General features: G+C 33.4%; 1 protein-coding gene across 2 annotated transcripts in view; it reads left to right on the top strand.

Annotated features, from left to right (window-relative positions):
• Window positions 1-17,587, top strand: part of HNRNPLL (heterogeneous nuclear ribonucleoprotein L like) — a 50,950-nt gene extending 33,363 nt beyond the window's left edge. For both annotated transcript variants that reach the window (XM_074286621.1, XM_074286620.1), the window contains exons 7-13: window positions 2,495-2,566; window positions 12,830-13,047; window positions 14,916-15,037; window positions 15,765-15,966; window positions 16,583-16,640; window positions 16,721-16,819; window positions 17,371-17,587. In XM_074286621.1, the coding sequence (XP_074142722.1) occupies window positions 2,495-2,566; window positions 12,830-13,047; window positions 14,916-15,037; window positions 15,765-15,966; window positions 16,583-16,640; window positions 16,721-16,819; window positions 17,371-17,426 (827 nt within the window). In that variant the 3' untranslated portion in view covers window positions 17,427-17,587. The remainder of the gene's footprint in view (window positions 1-2,494; window positions 2,567-12,829; window positions 13,048-14,915; window positions 15,038-15,764; window positions 15,967-16,582; window positions 16,641-16,720; window positions 16,820-17,370) is intronic.
• Window positions 17,588-19,933: the final 2,346 nt, after the last annotated feature.

The following is a 19,933-nucleotide window of genomic DNA, read 5'->3' as shown; positions in this document are numbered from 1 at the left end:
TATTTTATAGAAATGCTGGATTTCATCAATACAGATTTGATTCATAAAATTGTCAAAATAACTGTGGTAATGCTGGAATATACAAATTAAAATGTGTATCTTGTAAAAGGCTAACAAGGGGACTACAGTATTGGCTAGTTCTCATCTAGAATGTCAGCATTTGAATGAGATTTTGAAATTGTTTTTTAGTAAATCTGCAGAGTTAAAAAAAAAAAGGCAGATTCTATTATAATATCCTATGTTGGATGATAGGAGCTAAATAGCATAATCTTGCAAAAAAGATTAGATAATTGATTATCCACTTACTTGCCTTTTTGGTCCCTTGAGTAACAATCAGCCTTTAACTTTAATATCTAGAATCTTAATTTGCATGTTCATGGGGTTATAGATAGTTTTCTTTTGTTACTTAACTTTGGCCAAACCTCATATTTTCCTATTAAGTATAAGTATTGGTATATGTGAATAAAATAATGAACAATTCTTATTAATGCAAATAATGGGATGAGTGGTTGATGAGAAACCTCTTATTTATATAAGTTTTCAGAGTTTGTTAATTTTTATTACTCATTTAAGAGTATAGACATTGAGTGTATAACATGGAATTCCCAACTTTTCATTATTATTAACTAGATCTTTTATTTATATGGAGTGGCCTAAATTACCCATAATGAGATCATGGGATCCATTTAAATATTAAACATTAAAATATTACTTATACATTTGCATTTTTAAATACTTGCCTCTGTCTCTAAGGAAAGCTTGTTTATTCCAATTCAAGTAAGTTAGATTTTTAAATAGTATCTGCTAATTTATCTGAGAAAAGTGTGAAAAAAGAGTTGTAAGTCATTCTTTGAAAGAGAAATTCTTTATTTTTGATTTATTAGCATAATATTGTAAAGAAAAATTGGTAATTTGTTTTCCTTCATTATTGTATGATAGGCACTGGAACTATCTTTGCTGTTGCTCTTTAAAAAAAAAAAAAACCCAACAACTTTATTTGAATTTCTCTGCAAAAGACACTTGGGCTTTTTTCTTTTTTTTAAGTTCTTTTAGATCCTCACTAAGTTTTAAGAAAAGTTTTCCCTGAATTTTTTTGTCCTGATTTAAGTATATTGTGGAATTGCTGGTCCTAATGTAAGAAGTCCACAAATAAAAAATAACATCTCAAGTACAGAGAATCATAAAAAGGAACTATAGAAATCATCTAATCTAGTTCCTCATTTTATAAATGCGGTAACAGAGGAATACAGTGGTTATAATGGATTCCACATCAGATTAGTGCTAAGACTAGGTAATTCAGTTTAACTAACCTCCAGTTCTCCACATTGCCACTTTTGACATTAGAATTTAGCTGTAATTCTAGTTATAATTTCTGTAGAGAATAGTAATCACTAATCTGTTAAACTTTACAGTAGACAAAAGTGGAGGGGATATCTCTCCAAACTTGAAAAAAAAACCGAGTTTTTCTCATCTTCCACAGAACTCATTTGCTCAAAATATAGAAAGCATAATACTGGCAAAGCCCTAAGTCTTTTAAGTCTTAATAAATAATAATAATAATAAATAAAGACTTAAATGTTTAAGTTGAATTAGACCAATCACTATATTTGGTCAGCAAATCTTCAGAAAACTGTAAAATGAGGTTAAAAAAAGCTAAAAAAAATTCCTGAAATTTTTAGAATCAGATTTTACTTTAATGACTCTAGTTAAATTTGGGAAATCTGATATAGCTAATCTGTAGTTTAGTAAAAATGCCTTGAGAGTCTTTTATTGCTCTCATCCAATAATGTTGACCCCTTGGTTAGCTTTCTCTTGGTATTTTAAACTGGGGTTGTTCAAGTTATTGCTTATTGTTAAAGTCAATAGAAACTGACTTGATAGTTGAAATCCTAACCCATGGTACCATATGGGCTAGGAATGTGCAATTTTCAGCATTCTCATAAATCATTAGGTATTTGTAAATATGTATATGTACATATAAAAATACTCTCTGTTTACTGATTGTGAAACCATGTAATACAGGTTGTTGTTGGCTTATGCTGAAACTTCTTGAAAGAAGCCCACTTTGAAAATGTGTTGCTGTTGAAGCTAATAGTATGATTCAGGTACTGTCTTTCAAAAGTCCTGCACTTACAGCTTGTTTTAAAGACATACATTGGTAAACCCTGTATGATGTTAACCTTTTAGCATGGCGTACTTTGCACTTTCTGAAAATTACTCAGTCTTCCATTAAATTCTAAAGTGTTTGTATCTGCTATTGGCCAAAAGATATTTTCAAGTTAAGTGGAGTTTGTTAGACAGAAAAATTTATCTATCTAAACTTTTGGTGTTAAACAGATATGATTTGTGTTTAAATTGGATATGAATGGTTTTTAAAAGTTAAACAGGAATCAATCTTCTTTCTTTGAATTGTAATACTATGTGTCCGGTATGAGAACGATATCAAGTGCTACAGATCCAGACTGTTAAAACCACTTTTCTACTTCTGTGTTAGATAGAGGAAAGGGTCGTCAGAGGCAAGCCATTTTGGGAGAGCACCCTTCATCCTTTAGACATGATGGATATGGTAAGTTGATGAAAGTGAAAAATATAGTAGAAAAATTGAAAACTGATTTTTAAAAAAAAGAACATTGTATGTCTGGTGCAGAATGGTTGTGTGTGTGTGTGTGTGTGTGTGTGTGTGTGTGCGCGTGCACACGCACATGTGAGTGCATTTCTTTAAATGGAAGAGAGCCATTATAATGGACAGTGAATGGGTCTTGGGGTGAGGTGACCTGGGTTCAAGTCCTGCCTCTGACACATACTGACCTTGTTGTAACCCTGGGCAAGTCATTTAACCTCTCTTAATTTCTTCTTCATATTCTTGATAAATCTACATATTTTTTTCCCTGATAGAAGTAAGCATTGTAAGAGTAAGGATTTTTTTCAGTCTTTGTGTTCCTCAGCACCTATTATGGTAGGTACTTTTAAAATAGTTGTCACTTTCACATTGTAGCTTTCCCCAGCACAGTTTCAGTATATTTTGCATCAAAAGAAATTAAATAGGATTTTTGGAGAAGTTTTGCAGAAGCTACAGATGACATGCAAAGTTCAACAGATGACACAAAGCCTATGACCAAATACTTAAACCCAAATTTTACAGTAAGATACTGTAAACAACCCAGAAACAGAAGAAAAAAAAATCAGAGTTCTCTGGGATGAGGGGGATGGATTTTCTGGACCAAGGAGGTGCTACACTCTTAACTCCCCACCATGTGGAAACGGATGATTGTACTAATGGTTAGTGACCTAAGCAGCTTAAATTGCACTGGGGTGGCTTATCTACCTTGGTGGTTAGAGTTCTTTCATTAAGAGTTCCCTGTGTCAGTGAAATCAAAGGTTTGGATCAAATGCTTCTTTCTTAATCTCACCTCCCACCTCTTAACACACCTCCCCATTCCCCTCCCCCCACTGTCTTGAAGGTAATATTATTGGTACTGTTGGTAGTTATTCTTTTGAGGTCTATTTATACTGGTACTATGTTATAGTGGACTTTTAAGAAGTTGTGTGTTTTCTTTTATAGTAGTAAATAACATGCCAACATTCCTTGAAATAAATGGACTTTTTGACTGGGACTTAGAAACTTTATTGTGCTTATTTTGTGATATGGTTTCATACTATAGACTAAAAAAAAAACTTTTAGGATGCTGGATTTAGGACTAGAGAGGACCTTCAATTCCATCTAATTTAGTACAATCCCCTCCTTTTATAGATAAGAAAACTGACTTACAATGTGTAACACTGACAGTGATGGGATGGACTTGAATCTGGGGTTTCTGAAACCATAGCTCATAGTATTTTATTCTATCTAGTTGCCTCATAATAGATGAACTCTCATCTGGTTAAGTTGTTATTACTGCCTGTCAGTAGGTTATTCTTTTATTAGCATTTTTGACATTAGAAAACTTTAGGTGATAAGAGAAAGAAAGAACTGAGTATTTGTCAAAAAGGAACTATAGGATAAGTATCTGGCTGCTGTTCTTGCCAGCAGCAAGTAGGAATACTATTGATAAAATGTTTTATTGAGATTGTACAAATTGGCAGCTGAAGATGCTTTCCTTATGTTATTGTGAATTCCTTTTATGAAATACCCAATACATTATCATTTAGGTATCTATGCAGTATTATAGCATGATGATAAAGAATCCTGGACCCAGGAGGTCAGGAAGACCAAGGTTCAGATTTTGGCTTGGATATTTAATAGTTTTATGACTTTCAGAAGGTCACTTAATATCTTTGATTCTCAATTTCTTCATCTGTAAATTGTAAAATTAGAAAATAATAGCAGTGCTTGACTAAAAGATTTATTTTGAGTATCAAATGAGATAATGTGTGTATAAAGTGTTTTATAAGCCTTAAATCACTATGAAACTGTCATCCATAAATATTCTCCTTTTGCTTAGAATATCTCTAGTACAAGGTTTCCTGTCCAATTTTCCTGGTTTCCTTTTTCTTTAGATGTTCCAATTTATTAATATCTTTTGAAATTCTAATGTGATTTCCATATGTAGTTTGGTTCTTAGTTCTACATATGATTGGATTATCTTTTTGGATAACTATGTAACACTTGAGTCAGTTAACCGGAATCTTTTTCTAGACCTATCCTCTGCCCCAATATGTACTTCATGTATGGTTGATTTTTAAAAAACCTGAGTGTAGTATTTTTCATTTATAACAGTCACATTCCTTGTTAGATTAGAATCCACTGTTCCAGCCAGCTGAATTTTTTATATCCTGATTCAGTCATCCAATTAAATACTTAGATCTCTAACCCTTTCTTCCCTCCCCTCACTTTCTTTTCAATCCTTTAGGTTTGATAAGTGTACCATATATGTTTTCTCTAGGTCCAAGTATCGGAGCTCTCTACCACTAAAAGAATCCCTTCAGGTTAAATCTATTCATTAATCACTATTACTTGGTTTTAGTCTTTCAATCAGTTTTTCAACAACCACATAAAACACCTATTAAATGACTGCAACATACAAGGCGTTATGCTAAGTGCTGGATAAATCCACCATAATGTACTGTTGAGTGCATTTTTTCCTCTGTGCACATTTTCCACAAGGTTGTTGGTTAAAATAAATGCCTGACTGAAAATTCAGGTATTTTGTATCTATAATGTTTCCCTGACTTACCAACTTAGTTTGGCATGACTTATTCTTATTAGGTGAACTCATGCTAGTTCTTCATTATCACTATTTCTCTAATTTTTATGAGCCATTAACGATCAAATCTAGAATTTTTCTAGTGATGATCAAGTTCTTTGACCTACAGATTGCAGTATCTTCATCCTTTTCTTTTGAAAATTCAGACCATCTTCCCATTTCAAATTCTGTGGCATTTCTGTTATTCTCTAGGACTCCTCAAAGATAAGTGGCCCTATTTTATTAGTTATATTTGAAAATAGTTTTAGTACCTGCAGTATTGCACCTAGGCCTGGGTTATTTGAACTTTGTTATTTTTTTAGGCAGCAAAGAATTAGTAAATTCCTTTTGTATTCCAAGCACTGTTCAAGGCAAGGGTTCTTAACCTGGGAGCTATGAACCTTGGAACTTTAAATATTTTGGTCACTGTATTTTAGTATAATTTCTTAACTTAAATGTTTTATGTATTTAAAATATTATTTTGAGGAGATCCATAGATTTTATCAGATTACTTAAGTGCCCATTACACAAATGTGATTAAGAACCCCTAGTCTGAGAATCCAAAGATAAAAATGAAATCTTTTCTGTCAAGACCTTATAGTTTATCAAGGGAGACAAAGTATGGATATATAAATGTATACAAGGTACTTTTTGTGGGGGAGTTATTAGAAGGTGGGGGGGATTAGAAAAGATTTAGCATAGAAGGTTATACTTGATCTGAACTTTGAAGCAAACAAGAATGCTAACAGGTAGGAACAAGAAGGGCATATATTCTAAAAATGGCGGAAAGCATCCACAAAGGTATGAGACAAAAGATAACACAACATGAAAATAAAGAAAGAAGGCAAGTTTGACTGGATTCTTCAGTGTGTTAAGGGAATAAAAAAATGTGTAATAAGTCTGGGAAAACTGGTTAGAGCCAGATTGAGAAGAACTTTAAATAACAAAATGGAACAGTTTGTACTTGATTCTAAAGGCAATAGGGTATCATTTGAGTTTATTGGGCAGGGGAGTGATATGGTTAGACTTATGCTTTAGGAAAATCACTTTGGTAGCTCTCTGAAGGCTAGGAAATAAAAGGGAGAGACTGGATACAGGGAAATTTATTAAGATTTTTTTGCCCTAGTCCAAATGACAAGTTTTGAGGGCCAAAGGTAGGGTGGTACTAAGTGAGTAAAGAGGAAGCCAAGGATTCAGCAGATAATGTGAAGGCAGTCAAATTCAACATGTCTAGAATGGAACTCAGTATCTTCTCTGCCACTTTCTTTTCTCACCATGTTGAATTTGTGATTCTAATAGAAATATCCGTTGGGCATCTAGTGTTGTGGGGTTGGAAGCTAGAAGAAAAACTAAGTCTAGATCTACACATTTGGGAGTTGTCTGCACAGATATGATAACTGAATCCATAGGATTGGATAATTTCACCAAATGTAAAGAGAGAAGATTAGGGAGCTAAGACAGAGTCCTGGGGTATACTCACTAGAAGCAGCATGTGAATAAAGATCAAGCAAAGGAGAAAGAGCAATCAGAAAGATAGGAGGAGAAACCAATAGAAAGCAGTGTCACAAAACAAAACAAGTATGTAGGATGAGATTGTGATCCTGTTGTCAAATGTTGTAGAGTAGTTAAGAGGCACTTAAGATATCATTGGTGCCCTGAAGTTAGGAGTGCCTGAGTTCAAATCTGGCCTCCAATATGTAACACTTCCTCGCCGTGTGACCCTGGGCAAGTCACTTAACCCCAGTTACCACAGGGGGGGAAAAGATATCATTGGTGACTTTGAAGAGAAGAGTTTGTTTCTGCTGAATGATAAGGCTAAAAGCTGTATTGCAGGTAGTTGAGAAATGAGAGGGGAAGAGATTGAAGACACAAGTGCAGATAGCTTTTCTGTTTATGAAATGAGCAGTGCTTTAGAATGATAATTTGAGGAGACAATTAAATGAAGGTTTTTTATGGGCACAGGAGACCCAAGTATGTTGTAGGAAAGAACTAGCTAGGAAAAGATTGAAGTTTTTTTTTTATTATCTTCTTTTTTTCCCTCTTGAGTTTAATTTCACACATTAAAATTTTTTTTTCCTTTTTTTCATTATAGCTTTTTATTTACAGAACATATGCATGGGTAATTTTTCTCAACATTGACCCTTGCAAAACCTTCTGTTCCAACTTTTACCCTGTTTCCCCCCACTCTCTCCCCTATCTGGAGGGTAGCCCAATACATGTTAAATATGTAAAAAACTTGAGAAGGAAAGCAAAAATGCAAGCAAATTAATAACAGAAAGAGTGGAAATGATATGTTGTGGTCTACACTCATTTCTCATAGTTCTCTCTCTGGGTATAGCTGATTCTCTTCTTTACTGAACAAATTGGACCTGATTTGAATCATATTATTATGAAGAAAGCCATATCCATCAGAGTTGATCATTATATAATCTTGTTGCAGTGAACTCCTTGTTATGCTTATTTCTCTTAACATCAATTCCTGTAAGTCTCTCCAGACCTCTCTGAAGTCATCCTGCTGCTCATTTCTTACAGAATAATAATATTCCATAATATTCATATACCACAATTTATTCAGCCATTCTCCAATTGATGGGCATCCACTCAGTTTCTAATTTCTTGCCATTATGAAAAGGGTTGCCACAACATTCTTGCACATACAGGTCCCTTTCCCTTCTTTAAGATCTCTTTGGGATATTGTATAGTAACAATGCTGGATCAAAGGGTATGCACATTTTGATAACTTTTTTACCATAGTTCCAAATCTCTTTCCAGAATGGCTGGATGTATTCACAATTCCACCAACAATGTAGCAGTGTCCCAGTTTTCCCACATCCCCTCCAATGGTCACCATTATCTTTTCCTGTCATCTTAGCCAATCTGTGTAGTGGTATCTCAGAGTTGTCTTAATTTGCAAGGAAATTTTTTTCAATGAAGAAAATTTTATTTCTTCTGTTTACTACCTCTCTTGTCTTAAAACACCACCACCACCATATAACAAATATGCAGAGTCAATCAAAACATTCTTGCATTGACCATTTCCAATGCAATGCCTCATTCACCATTATGACTCCATCACTTGTTAGTCAGGAGACTGAGCTAGCATGACTAGCATGGTTCATCATTGTTCCTCTGGAATTGGATTAGTCACTGCATTGGTCATAGTTGCTGCCATTATATAAATTTGTTCTGGTTTTGCTTACTTCATCTTACATTAATTTATATAAACTTTCCCAAATTCTCTGAAACACTTTCCTAATTTGTTATAGCACTATAATATTCTATTTCATTCATATGCTATAATTTATTCAGCTATTCCTTGCCAATTCATGAGCACCCTCTTAGTTTCCAATTCTTTGCCATTATAAAAAGAACTGCTATAAATATTTTCATCCATATGGGTCTTTCTCTTTTTTCTTTGACCTCCTTGGAGCATGTACTTAGTAGTAGTATTGTTCTGGGTTAAAGGGCATGCATAATTTAATAGCTTTTTGGGCATAGTTCCAAATGATTTTTCAAAATAGCTAGACCAATTCTCAGCTGCATCAGGAGAACAGAATAATATCCCTGTTTTTGAACAGTCCCTCCAGCATTTGTAATATTCTTTTTGGACAACTTTGTTAGTCTAATTGATATGTATGGTGGAACTTCAGAATTGCTTTAATTTGCATTTTTGTTAGTGATTTGGAGCATTTTTTTCATATGCTATCTATAGGTTGGATTTTTAAAAAAAACTTCTCATCATCCAAATTCTTTGACTATTTTCTCAGTTTAAGAATGGCTTTTACTTTTATGAATTTGAATCAATTCCTTATATATTTTGGAAACAAGACCTTTTTCAGAGAAACTGGAAGCAAATATTTTTTTCTCCTAATTACTTTTGTCCCTTTATTTTTAATTTTATGTAATCAGAAATGTCCATTTTATCTTCTGTGATCCTCTCAGTCCTTTGTTTGGTCTTGAACTCTTCCCTTATTCAAATATATGAAAGGTAAATTTCTTCCTTGCTGTTTCAATTTATGGTTACACCTTTTATGTCTAAGTCTTGTTCTTGTATCCATCGAATTCATCTTGATATATGATATGAGATGTTGGTACAAACCTAATTTCTCCTGATTTCTATCAGACTACTTTCCAGCAAACTCTTTGGATTTATCAAATATTAGACTTCTATATTTGTTTGCATTTATGTATTATGCCCCAAACTATTTCATAGATTTCTCTGATTCTTAACATCAAACTTTTTTCAGCTAGAGTTGAATAATTTTTAAAAATATATTTTTAGTACCAATCATTTTTGATGATTACTAATATAGTTTGAGATCTGAAACTGCTAGGTCTTTTTCATTCCCATTTTTTCCTTCATTTTCTGTGAGATTTTCAAGCTTTTGTTACTCCAGATGAATTTTGTTATTTTTTTCTAGCTTTTCAAAATAATCTTTTGATTTTTGATGACACTGAATAAATAAATAATTTTAGATAGTATAATCATTGTCATTTTTTCTCAATTGACCCTTTTAATTTACTCCCAACCATGTTTGTTTATATTTCCAGTCTGAAGATTGTTGACTATTTTAGAGAAAACAGAAGTACTTTCTAATATGTATTAACTTTGCCCCGTCTGCCCCAAGGAGTAGGCATATTATTTTGGCCCCCAAAGTTTTTATTACCTTTTAGTATTTTTTCATAATGTGTGCTAATTTGGGGAGTTGGCTTTCTTGTGTTTTTTTTTTCTTATGTCCCTCTTGTATTCCATTCTTCTGTGTGTTTGAGTGCATTGTAGAGTGCACTTATGTAGCCCTTTCACTTCCTTTAGAGCCATAGGTGTAGAACGGAAAGGAGCCTTGGAAATCTCTATTTTACTGGAAATGATAAAATGAGGATCCAAGTGAGTTTATTGTCTGTCTTAGCATCACATAGATAATTAATAGAAAGATGATATTGGAACCTGGATCTTCAAATCCGACAGTAGGTCTGTTTGATCATGCTTCCTCATGCTTGACCACTGAAAAACATCTAAATTCCATATTCTCACCTTAAGGACCCTCGAAAGTCTGGTTTCATCTTAACTTCAGGCTTATTTCATACTGCCTCTTTCTACATATGCCACATTCTAATCAAATTGGACTTCTTGTCCCTAGATCATACTTTGCAATTTGCTGTCTTCATTACTTTGCCCATATTTTTGTGTTTCTTGGTTTGTGTTTTCTTGTTTGTGTTTTGCCTCATTGTCTACTCCCTATGACACTTTCCATGAATCTCCCCATCCATGAGTCTTTCCCCCACTCTCTCTCCCTTGTACATTTTTGTCCTCTTCCCCCTCCCTCTCCTTCTTCCTTTTTCCCCTCTCTGTTCCTTCTTCACTCCCTCCCTCTCTTTTTTTCCCTTTCTCTCCCTCTCCTCCATTCCCCATCTTCCTTTCTCTGGGCACTGAATCTACATTACCTAACATTTTATATTTCCAAGTCTTTACTAATTTGTTATAGCCACATTTGTGTCATACATTTCCCTACAAGCAATAAACTCGATGAGAGTAAGGGCTTTTGTTTTAGCTAAACTTTGTATCAACCAGAGCACTACATAATGGTCTTTAGATGGTGAGTACTGCTTAAAGTTTTGTTTTGACTTCCATCAAACATCTCAAGATTTCCTAAAAAGCAGGGCTGGACAATGATGCTTCCTCATTTTCTTTTTCATAGTGGTCACATGGGATTGTTTTTAGAATTTGAACTAGGTAAATCATAACATAGGATAAAAACTACTTCTTTTTTCTGAATTTTTTTGAAATTTACATCTTTGAAGTCTATATGTATAGAGATTATGTTCAACCTTCCCTTCCTTAACTATTATGAACTTTAAGATGATAGTCACTCTTAAGATTTTTTTCATTTCTATTTACCAGCCAATTCAAGTCCATGATTTTCCTTCAATTCCTTTTGAAAGTTAAAATAAGTAATAGACCAAGTCAAAGATTTTTATATCCTCTGCTTTTAACAGAAAAAACATCCAGAAGATACCTAAAAACCTCTTTTCCATTGAGCGTGTCAGGGAAAGTGGACAGTGTTCAATCCTTGGTTGAGCCAATAGAAGTAACCATAATTCAGCAGTTCTCAGCAAATGCAGGATTTATAATTTTAGGGAAACTTCCAGTGTTGGAAGTTCTTCCACCAAAACAGATTGCAGTTTGTCTATACCTTTGCAGATAAATCATAAGGAGTTTCAAGCTGCTAATTAAATAATTTGCTAGAGATTGGTTACGCAGCTGGTGCCATAGATGGAATCTGCACCTGATTGCAAGGCAAGACTTTTATCCACTAATCGTACTATCTCAAACAGTCATGAAACAGTGCTAGGGACAAAAATTTGTTTGCTTTGATTTCAAGAAGATTTTTCTTATACAAATTGCGAGTGAATGCATAACACCTTTGATTATAGTTATCAGAAAGGTTTTTAATTAAGAGATGAAGACTATCTTCAGAGAATTTATAATAAATCTTGTCATTGTCAGAGAAGGAGTATTGATGGAAATTTTCCCAGAATGTGTCAGAATTTTCTTAGCCCTCTTTAAAATAGCACATACATTATAACCTAATTTCATCTTGGTGATTTGTTATTTTGAGCATTATTAGTTATTCTAAACTATATAGCATGAGCATATAGGCGGGTCTGTAGTACTATTGAAGGGAAACTGCACTGCATTGGAGGACCTGGTTACAAATCCTAGCTAATACAAATTACTAATTGAATTACTAATTACTTAGGCAAATCCTTTAATCTCCTTGGCTCAGTTTCCTCATCTGTCCAGTGAGAGGATTTGATGCAGTAATATCTGAGGTTCTTTCCAGCTCTAGATCAGTAATCCTGTAAGGGTTGAAAGGTAATTGTTTTTGTCCCAAAGTGTCCTATAGTGATACATTTTGAGTTATTGTGTCTGAATTTTACGGATCATATTGTTTGTTCTGTTTTCATTTTGTCTGCTTCTGATGGCTCCTTAACTCTCATTCTTGCTTTCTTATTGGCTTGATGCTGTGTGGGGTGATCAGGTAACAAAGTTCCTTAGAATAGTATCGACCATATGAAGAAATAGGTTCCTCTAAATAAAGTACATATCTTTTAATGCAAACATATTGTGGTCTCTTGTTGACTACTTAGAAAATTTTAGATTCTAGGTAGGTAAGGCTGCTCAGATAAATTAAATATTGTATTTAGTACCTCTAGCTTTCTTAGCTTTTATATAAGCCATAGAATCCAGGACAAAGTTTATTGCAGTAAATTCTACTCTGGGATACAGTTTATATGGAATTAGTTGCTCCAGTAGAGAACTAAAGTGGCCAAAGGTCAACTTATAATTAGAAATTGCTAACAAAAGATTCTTTTGTAGGATATTAGTTGTATTAGAAAAATATTTTAATTTGTAGTTAATCACCTAGGTAAGATAGACATGGAAAAACGAGTGAAATTCTTTTTTATTTAGAATATATGCTTTAAAAGCAAGCCTTCAGGAATGTGTTAATGAGTAATTCTTACATTTTTTCATTAATAAATGAAGTGTTAAAACTAATTCTAGAAAGTTATTTTTAATAATGAAGTATATTCACTGAAAATGAAATAAGTAATAAGTGCTTTTTCCCCCTCATCCATTTTTGTAGGTTCACATGGTCCATTGTTGCCTTTACCAAGCCGTTACCGAATGGGCTCCCGAGATACACCTGAACTTGTTGCATATCCCCTACCACAGGCTTCTTCCTCCTATATGCATGGGGGGAATCCTTCCGGTTCAGTTGTTATGGTTAGTGGGTTACATCAGCTGAAGATGAATTGTTCAAGGGTCTTCAATCTGTTCTGTTTATATGGAAATATCGAAAAGGTAAACTTTATGAAGTGACCATTTGTTGCTATGCTGTCCAATTAGAAGTCCTGAAACTGTTCCATTTATTCTCTTCCTTTTCCTCATTTACTCTTCCAGCTCATTCATATTAAGCCAGTATTATAATGGTGACAAGTAAAGCTTAAAACCACCACAGGTCTTTAATTTAGATGGTAAGAACTTCATTGGGCAGCTAGGAGGCAGAGTGTAGCAGGGCCTGGAGTCAGAAGACCTGAGTTCAGATTTGGCCTCAGACTCTAGCAGTGTGACGCTGGGCACAGAAGCATTTGACCTCTGTTTGCTATATCCATCTCACAGATTTGTTGTGAAACTAAAATGAGATGTTTGTACAGTGCTCAACACAATGCCGGCACATAATAGGTGCTACATAAATGTTTGTTCCTTTCCTTTCCCTTTTCCTAACTAAGTACTTAGAATTGGCTTCTTGACAACTAAGTGACCCATCCCCCTACCCCCAAAAAACAACAACAAAACCCCCAAAAAATCATACTTCAAGATCAAGTTCTAGTCCAGTGAGGTTACTGGCTGTCTTTGGAAGACCAATCCTTTGGCTAAGTTTGGATAGGTTTATTCCTTGATTTCCTACACAGTGGTAAGTTTTTTGGCCTGAGTTCTTCTCAAAGGCCATCTGATGAATCAAAGAGAGTTTCTGAAATCGATCAGTGAAAGGACTCACCTCAACAAAATTACTGATCTTTGAAAAATTGAAAGAGGTGAAGTGAGCACAGAAAATTTTCCTTTCTTTACATTTAATATCCATGCTCAACCCAGTCTTACTGCAGAACCTTAAAGATCAGTGATTTGTTGGGGCTAGGTCCTATCAGCTCCACTGAAACCTTCTGGAATCTGGCATATATAATCTGCTTTGATCAGATGTTTGTTCATTTTATAAAACAAATGTTAATAATCACATATGTGTGATTTAGTGGCCCACCATACTTGATTGAATTAAATTGTAAAACAAATCAAAAAACTCAGACCTATCCAAATCAATAATATTTGATTGGTAAACTTAGTTCATTTCTCTATTAATAGAAATTTTGAAACCTTAATATTGAAAATTAAAACACATTAAATATAAACCACTGTAATTTTTAAAGAACTGTTGCCCACAGATATTTAAGTGTCTTTTCCCTTGATATCTTAGTCAATTTCAAATTTTGGAGCTGATATTTAATAGCTAATTTAAGAGAGAGGTTTTATGCCTAATGAATTGTAGGAGTATCCCTCTCTCCCCCATGGCTGTGTATGTATATGTGTATAGCATATATTATATCAAAACTCAAAAATAAAAATTATTGAACTAAAATTTAAGAGAAATAGATGCTTCATTACATTTCTTCATCTTTTTTTATTTGTTTGTTTAGACTTGTAATTTCATTGATGAAGGAAACAAAGTTCTGGCAAGGATGTCCCCTCAGTCCAGAATAGTGACTTCTGCAAGTTAGAGTTTTCTAGGATATTGAAATATTCTATAATTTGTTCTGGGTCACCTGGGCCATTTTATGTCAGAGGCAGAACTTGGACCTATGTCTTTTTTTATTACAACATTTTCTTTCAATTACACCCTGCTTTCTCTTATGTATTGTTTTTATTACTATTCTTTGAGTGAGAAGGTCAAGAAGATAAATAGGATATCCATTTATCATGTCCTCCCTGGATAATGGCTACAGATTCTAATCTAAGGCTAATCACTTTCCACTGGATTTTGGTGTAAATGAAGCCATAATGTCAATGGTGTGCCAGAATTAAGTGAGACTTCAGATGATCTTCATGCTTCGTCTTTAACCATTTACTCACAGCTTCTTTATATTTGATATAGAATTTTTTTTCTTTTATATTGACAGGTAAAATTTATGAAAACCATTCCCGGTACAGCATTGGTAGAAATGGGTGATGAGTATGCTGTAGAACGAGCTGTCACACATCTTAATAATGTCAAGTTATTTGGGAAAAGACTTAATGTTTGGTAATTTATTTTAATAAACATGTATTAAATGTTGCTTCTTGAGTTCTTGATTTGTAGTTTTTTAAAAATTGGAATTGAAGTTTAACTTAATCTTTTTTAGAATTCAAAGCATATTTGAAATGAGAACCATATTTGAAATGGTATTTACAGTATTTGTGTTACTTGGGCTGACCTTTTAGCCATATTACAACAGACTGGATTAAAATGATGCTTTTAATTTGATAAGTATTTTTAAAAATATGCTAATATTGATTAGTGCTAATAAGTATATTCCTACACCTCTCATTCTTCCTCTCTTTCCCCTGTCCTTCTCTCTGTCTCTTTCTTTCTCTATTTGCCTCCCTCACTCTCCCCTCTGTTTTTGAAAAATTGATACAGACTACTAAATGTGATTAGTGTATTTGTTGAACTCAAATCTTTTTGTTTATAAGGGGGAGAAATGTTGGGAAAAGAAGGTACTATAAAAATAAAAGAGGAATTTGCTTAATTTAAAATAGTATTCAAATATGAGAAAATATATTCAATAGACTTGCCCTTTAATTGATAAGCAAATAATAAGAACAATCAGAACCTAAGCTAATTAGTCATTTGCTTAAATAGCTAAATTTGCTTATAATTTATTTTCCTTGGGATTATTATAAACATAGTATACATGTTATTCTGGGTTTAATTAGTGACCTTTATTAACAGTGTTCATTCTGTATTTTTTTTCCTTTCTGATATTTAGTGTGTCTAAGCAACATTCAGTTGTGCCTAGTCAAATATTTGAACTAGAGGATGGTACAAGCAGTTACAAAGATTTTGCCATGAGCAAAAATAATCGCTTTACAAGTGCTGGTCAGGCATCCAAGAACATAATCCAACCACCCTCTTGTGTGCTGCATTATTACAATGTTCCATTGTGTGTTACAGAAGACACCTTTTCAAAGGTAGGAATTAATTGCTTCCGAAAAATGTAAATGTTAAGCAGAGACTGTAATTTGCATCCATCTCCAAATCTTGTATGGGCCAAGTGTCTTTGTTCTTCTAGTCAGTATTTGGAATGTTATAATGCCTAAAAGACTTTAATGAGATCACCTATTCCAACCCCCTCATTTTACTTTATGGGTTTCTAGCTAAATTTTCTTTTGTGGGAGGAAAGGGGGGTTTAAAGGAGGGCAAGGTTGGGGTAAAATGTACAGGCTCCTATACTAACAGAATTATTCCTTTTTATCTACTTTTATTTGGCCTGAAGCAAAATTGTGCCCATCCTTATTTTAGGATCACATTTTAGAATTTGCTTCCAGAATTACCTGGTCTTCTAAAGAGAGATTGTATTCCTATTTATTTTTAGCCCATCAGAGAACTTTGTATTTATCTTTATCATTCAGTAAGCACTAAGTTGTTTACTTTTATGCTGTTTTTAGTCTTTTTTTATGTTAAACAATTAATTGTAAGATCCTAACCTGCATTCCTTAATATTATTTACTTTTTGGAAAGAAGATGCGATTTTTTTTTAAACAAACTTTTCAAAAAAAAATTTTTTTGTTTTTATTTCTTTGGCAGTTATGTAGTGATCATGAAGTTCTCACATTTATCAAATACAAAGTGTTTGATGCAAAACGTAAGTGAATTTCCTCTATATTTTAGTTTCTAGAACAGTTGATTATGACAAGAAAACAATAGTTACATTTTATCTTCTAGCTTCTGCCAAAACACTCTCTGGCCTATTAGAATGGGAATGCAAGACGGATGCAGTAGAAGCCCTTACTGCTCTTAATCACTACCAAATAAGAGTTCCAAGTAAGTCAAACAGTTCTTACAAACCTGTATAACCTGTACCAGATCATTATAGTACTGTGGGACAAAGTTGTGATATGTTATTTTAACATAAAATATTTCTCTGTAATGCACTCAAATGTTTTTAAAAAGCTCTAAATCAGCTGAGTTTCCTTGAGGAGTTTCTGGTATCCTCAGATCAGGCTACAGAGTAGACCATCTGCATACCTTTTCCAACTTCAGCCTACAACCTAGGGAAGAAATTGAGCTGTTTTGGGGTTTAGTATTGGTGGTGTTCTCACTCTTTGAAAAATAATATTTGATCCAAAGTAAGCTGAGGGTGGTGACAAGGAGAAAACTTAAGCTTGAATTTGCTTCTCATTTCAAGGGAAAGAGCAAATACAATAATAGACTTCTCCTTACTCTAGGATTTTTGCTTCTTTCCATTCCTCTTTGTATTAATTTCCTCGATAAGAGGGTCAATTAACTTGTACTAGAGATTCTAAATTGCCAATTGTGTAGTTTGTAAAGCAGTTTCAGAATTAACCATTAACCTTGATTTTTAATTTTTACAGATGGTTCTAATCCCTACACATTGAAGCTTTGCTTCTCAACTTCATCCCATTTATAAGAAGAGAAGAGGATAGCATGTTAGGAGCTACATCCGTCTTTCTTTACGTTTTCAAACTACACTTCATTTTCAAAATCTAAAGTGGTTGATCTAATGTTGCCTTGCTCTCTCTTAAGACCTTGTATGTTGTTTTATAATAAACAGATTTCTTTTGGCCTCAAGTGAATTTGTTGTAAGCTTAAATATTGTTTTCATTTTAAAATAGTATAACTACATAATATGTAGAATATCTGCTTCTGCATTGTAGATTATGCAGTTATATTGTTTCTAATATTACAATTATTTTTTTCACACTTGGAAATGTATTTGCATTTGCGGGTGTCTTTCCATTGTGAATGAAATAAATTGGCAAGTGAAAGTATTGCTTTTTAATATAGTAGAATCCAATGTTATCTGTTTAGTTATTTAGATTTGTCAACGTTATCCACATGAAATCTAACTTGTATTTATAAAGTGTGCTCATTCAGGATAACATGACACATGGTGAATTTTAATTACTATAAATATACTTAATTTTATATTTCCAAAAGGCTAACAGACATGGATACCCTTGTACAGTATTCACTCAGACTTATTTAAATTGGTGTATTTTTTTTAGCCATTGTCCATTTGTATTGACATGCTACATTTGTTGCTAGTTCCAGTTGGGGATTTTATAATTAAAGTTTCAATATTGAGTTAGTGTGTTCATCTTCATTTGTTGCATGTGACTTAATCTTACGTATACTTTCAATGCTTGTTAAAAATTTAATATAGAAAAAAAGTAATGACTATCTGGAAGGAATCCTATAAGGCATTTATTTTATATGCCCTTTGCACTTTGAGTCTATGCTGCTGTGAATTTCAGATTGTGTGAGGTGTGCCTCTTCCCCATGCCCTTTCATCCCCACAGACTAAAATATTATGTATTCATAACTTGAAAGTGTAAAAGTCCTGTGGTGGATTTATTTCTTTTGTTTATTTTTATTTCAAGAAGTAAAACTAATCATGATTGTCTAGTAATTAGACTATTTTCAGCAGGTGGACTATCTTCTTTGAATGAGCTAATATGATGGATACAGTTTGATTAAATAAAGTTTGTGGGTTACTGGTCTTTGGATAAGATGTGTGCCTTCCACATGTCTGCAAGTTTTATCCAACAACTAAAAGGGAAAGGTTAGCATTGTTATTTTAAACTTCTTTTGAAAGCAAACCTAAACAGTTTTTTGTTTGTTTGTTTTAGAAAAATACTGACTGTCATATAGTTGTGCATCAATCTTTCATGGGAAATAATTTTTTTAAAGTACCTGATATACAGTTAATTAAAATGTGGTCCAAAGATTAAAGACCAAGTGTTAGAACTTACTATTCTCAGGTTCATAGTGGTTGTATCTGAGAAAATTAATTAACATATGTTGTTCATCTTTTTAAAGGGGGGAAAATATCTGGGAAAATACATGTCTTTAGTTGACAGAAACTATTTTGTGATGACATTTTCTCTTAGATTCATATAAGTAAATGCAAATTCCATATAGATCTCATGTAAAATTATTTATTGTGGTTGCTATAATTAAAAACAACATATTTCCTTGCTAATGAGATTTCAAAATATTGGACCCAAGGTCCTTGGAGTTCTTTAAGGACACAGAAAATCTCAAATTCATACTTAGTACCTCTCTTAAAAATGGGGACAAAACATGCTTAGCCAAGTGTAATTTTGGCTAGATCAATAACTAGAGGGTACTGAGCTGCCTAAAACATAGCCATTCATAACTGGATCAATATCATAAATTTCCCTCCATTTATTTAATTTAAAATAAACTGTAATCCCACTAGTATAAGGTGGTTTTGTTTTTCTTCTCTATTACTTCATGTTTCTATATAGTTATTCTTAAAATAAAATTAGTCTGGATTTTCTAATGTGAATTGATGGATTTATGTTAACTTTTTCTCTATTAATTTTTCCTTGGTGTTTTTGCTTTTAATATCAACCCAAATGCAGTTTACCAATAGTATTGTTCTGTTGTGCCTGTGACTTTAGAAAACAAGGAAATGGGGAGAGTTTATTTAATGTATCGGCTTGCTTTTGAGTGGTGCCTGTGTTAAGGTATATTGATAAAGGCTCCTTATCTACTGAAAAGACAAGTGAGACCCTGCCATATAAATCTAATTATTCGATGAATTCTGTGATTCTGACATTGAGCTGAGCACAGGTATTAGTAGTAGATCAGCCACTGTAGCAAATGCCTTTTTAAAGATTTCATTGGAGGGTTATTACCATTTCCTGAGTCAGCCCTGGAAGGAACTGGCTCTTTCCCCTAGATTTGTCTCTTAACATGTTTCCCCCTGATAACTTGTTTCTGATATTGAAGAGAAGCCTGCAGCAATCACTGCTACTGAGAATGAAGGGGGAAATAGTTTCAAGTCTGCATTTTAAAAAGCCCTCCAAAATAAAAATAAGCCCTTTAATTGCTTATTATTATTATGGCAGATGAAATGATGATGGCTGCCTTTCTAAAATCCCTTTG

The sequence above is a fragment of the Sminthopsis crassicaudata genome, chromosome 2, assembly GCF_048593235.1.
Source record: "Sminthopsis crassicaudata isolate SCR6 chromosome 2, ASM4859323v1, whole genome shotgun sequence".
Taxonomy (NCBI): Eukaryota; Metazoa; Chordata; class Mammalia; order Dasyuromorphia; family Dasyuridae; genus Sminthopsis; species Sminthopsis crassicaudata.
This window is presented reverse-complemented; position numbering and strand designations above follow the sequence as displayed.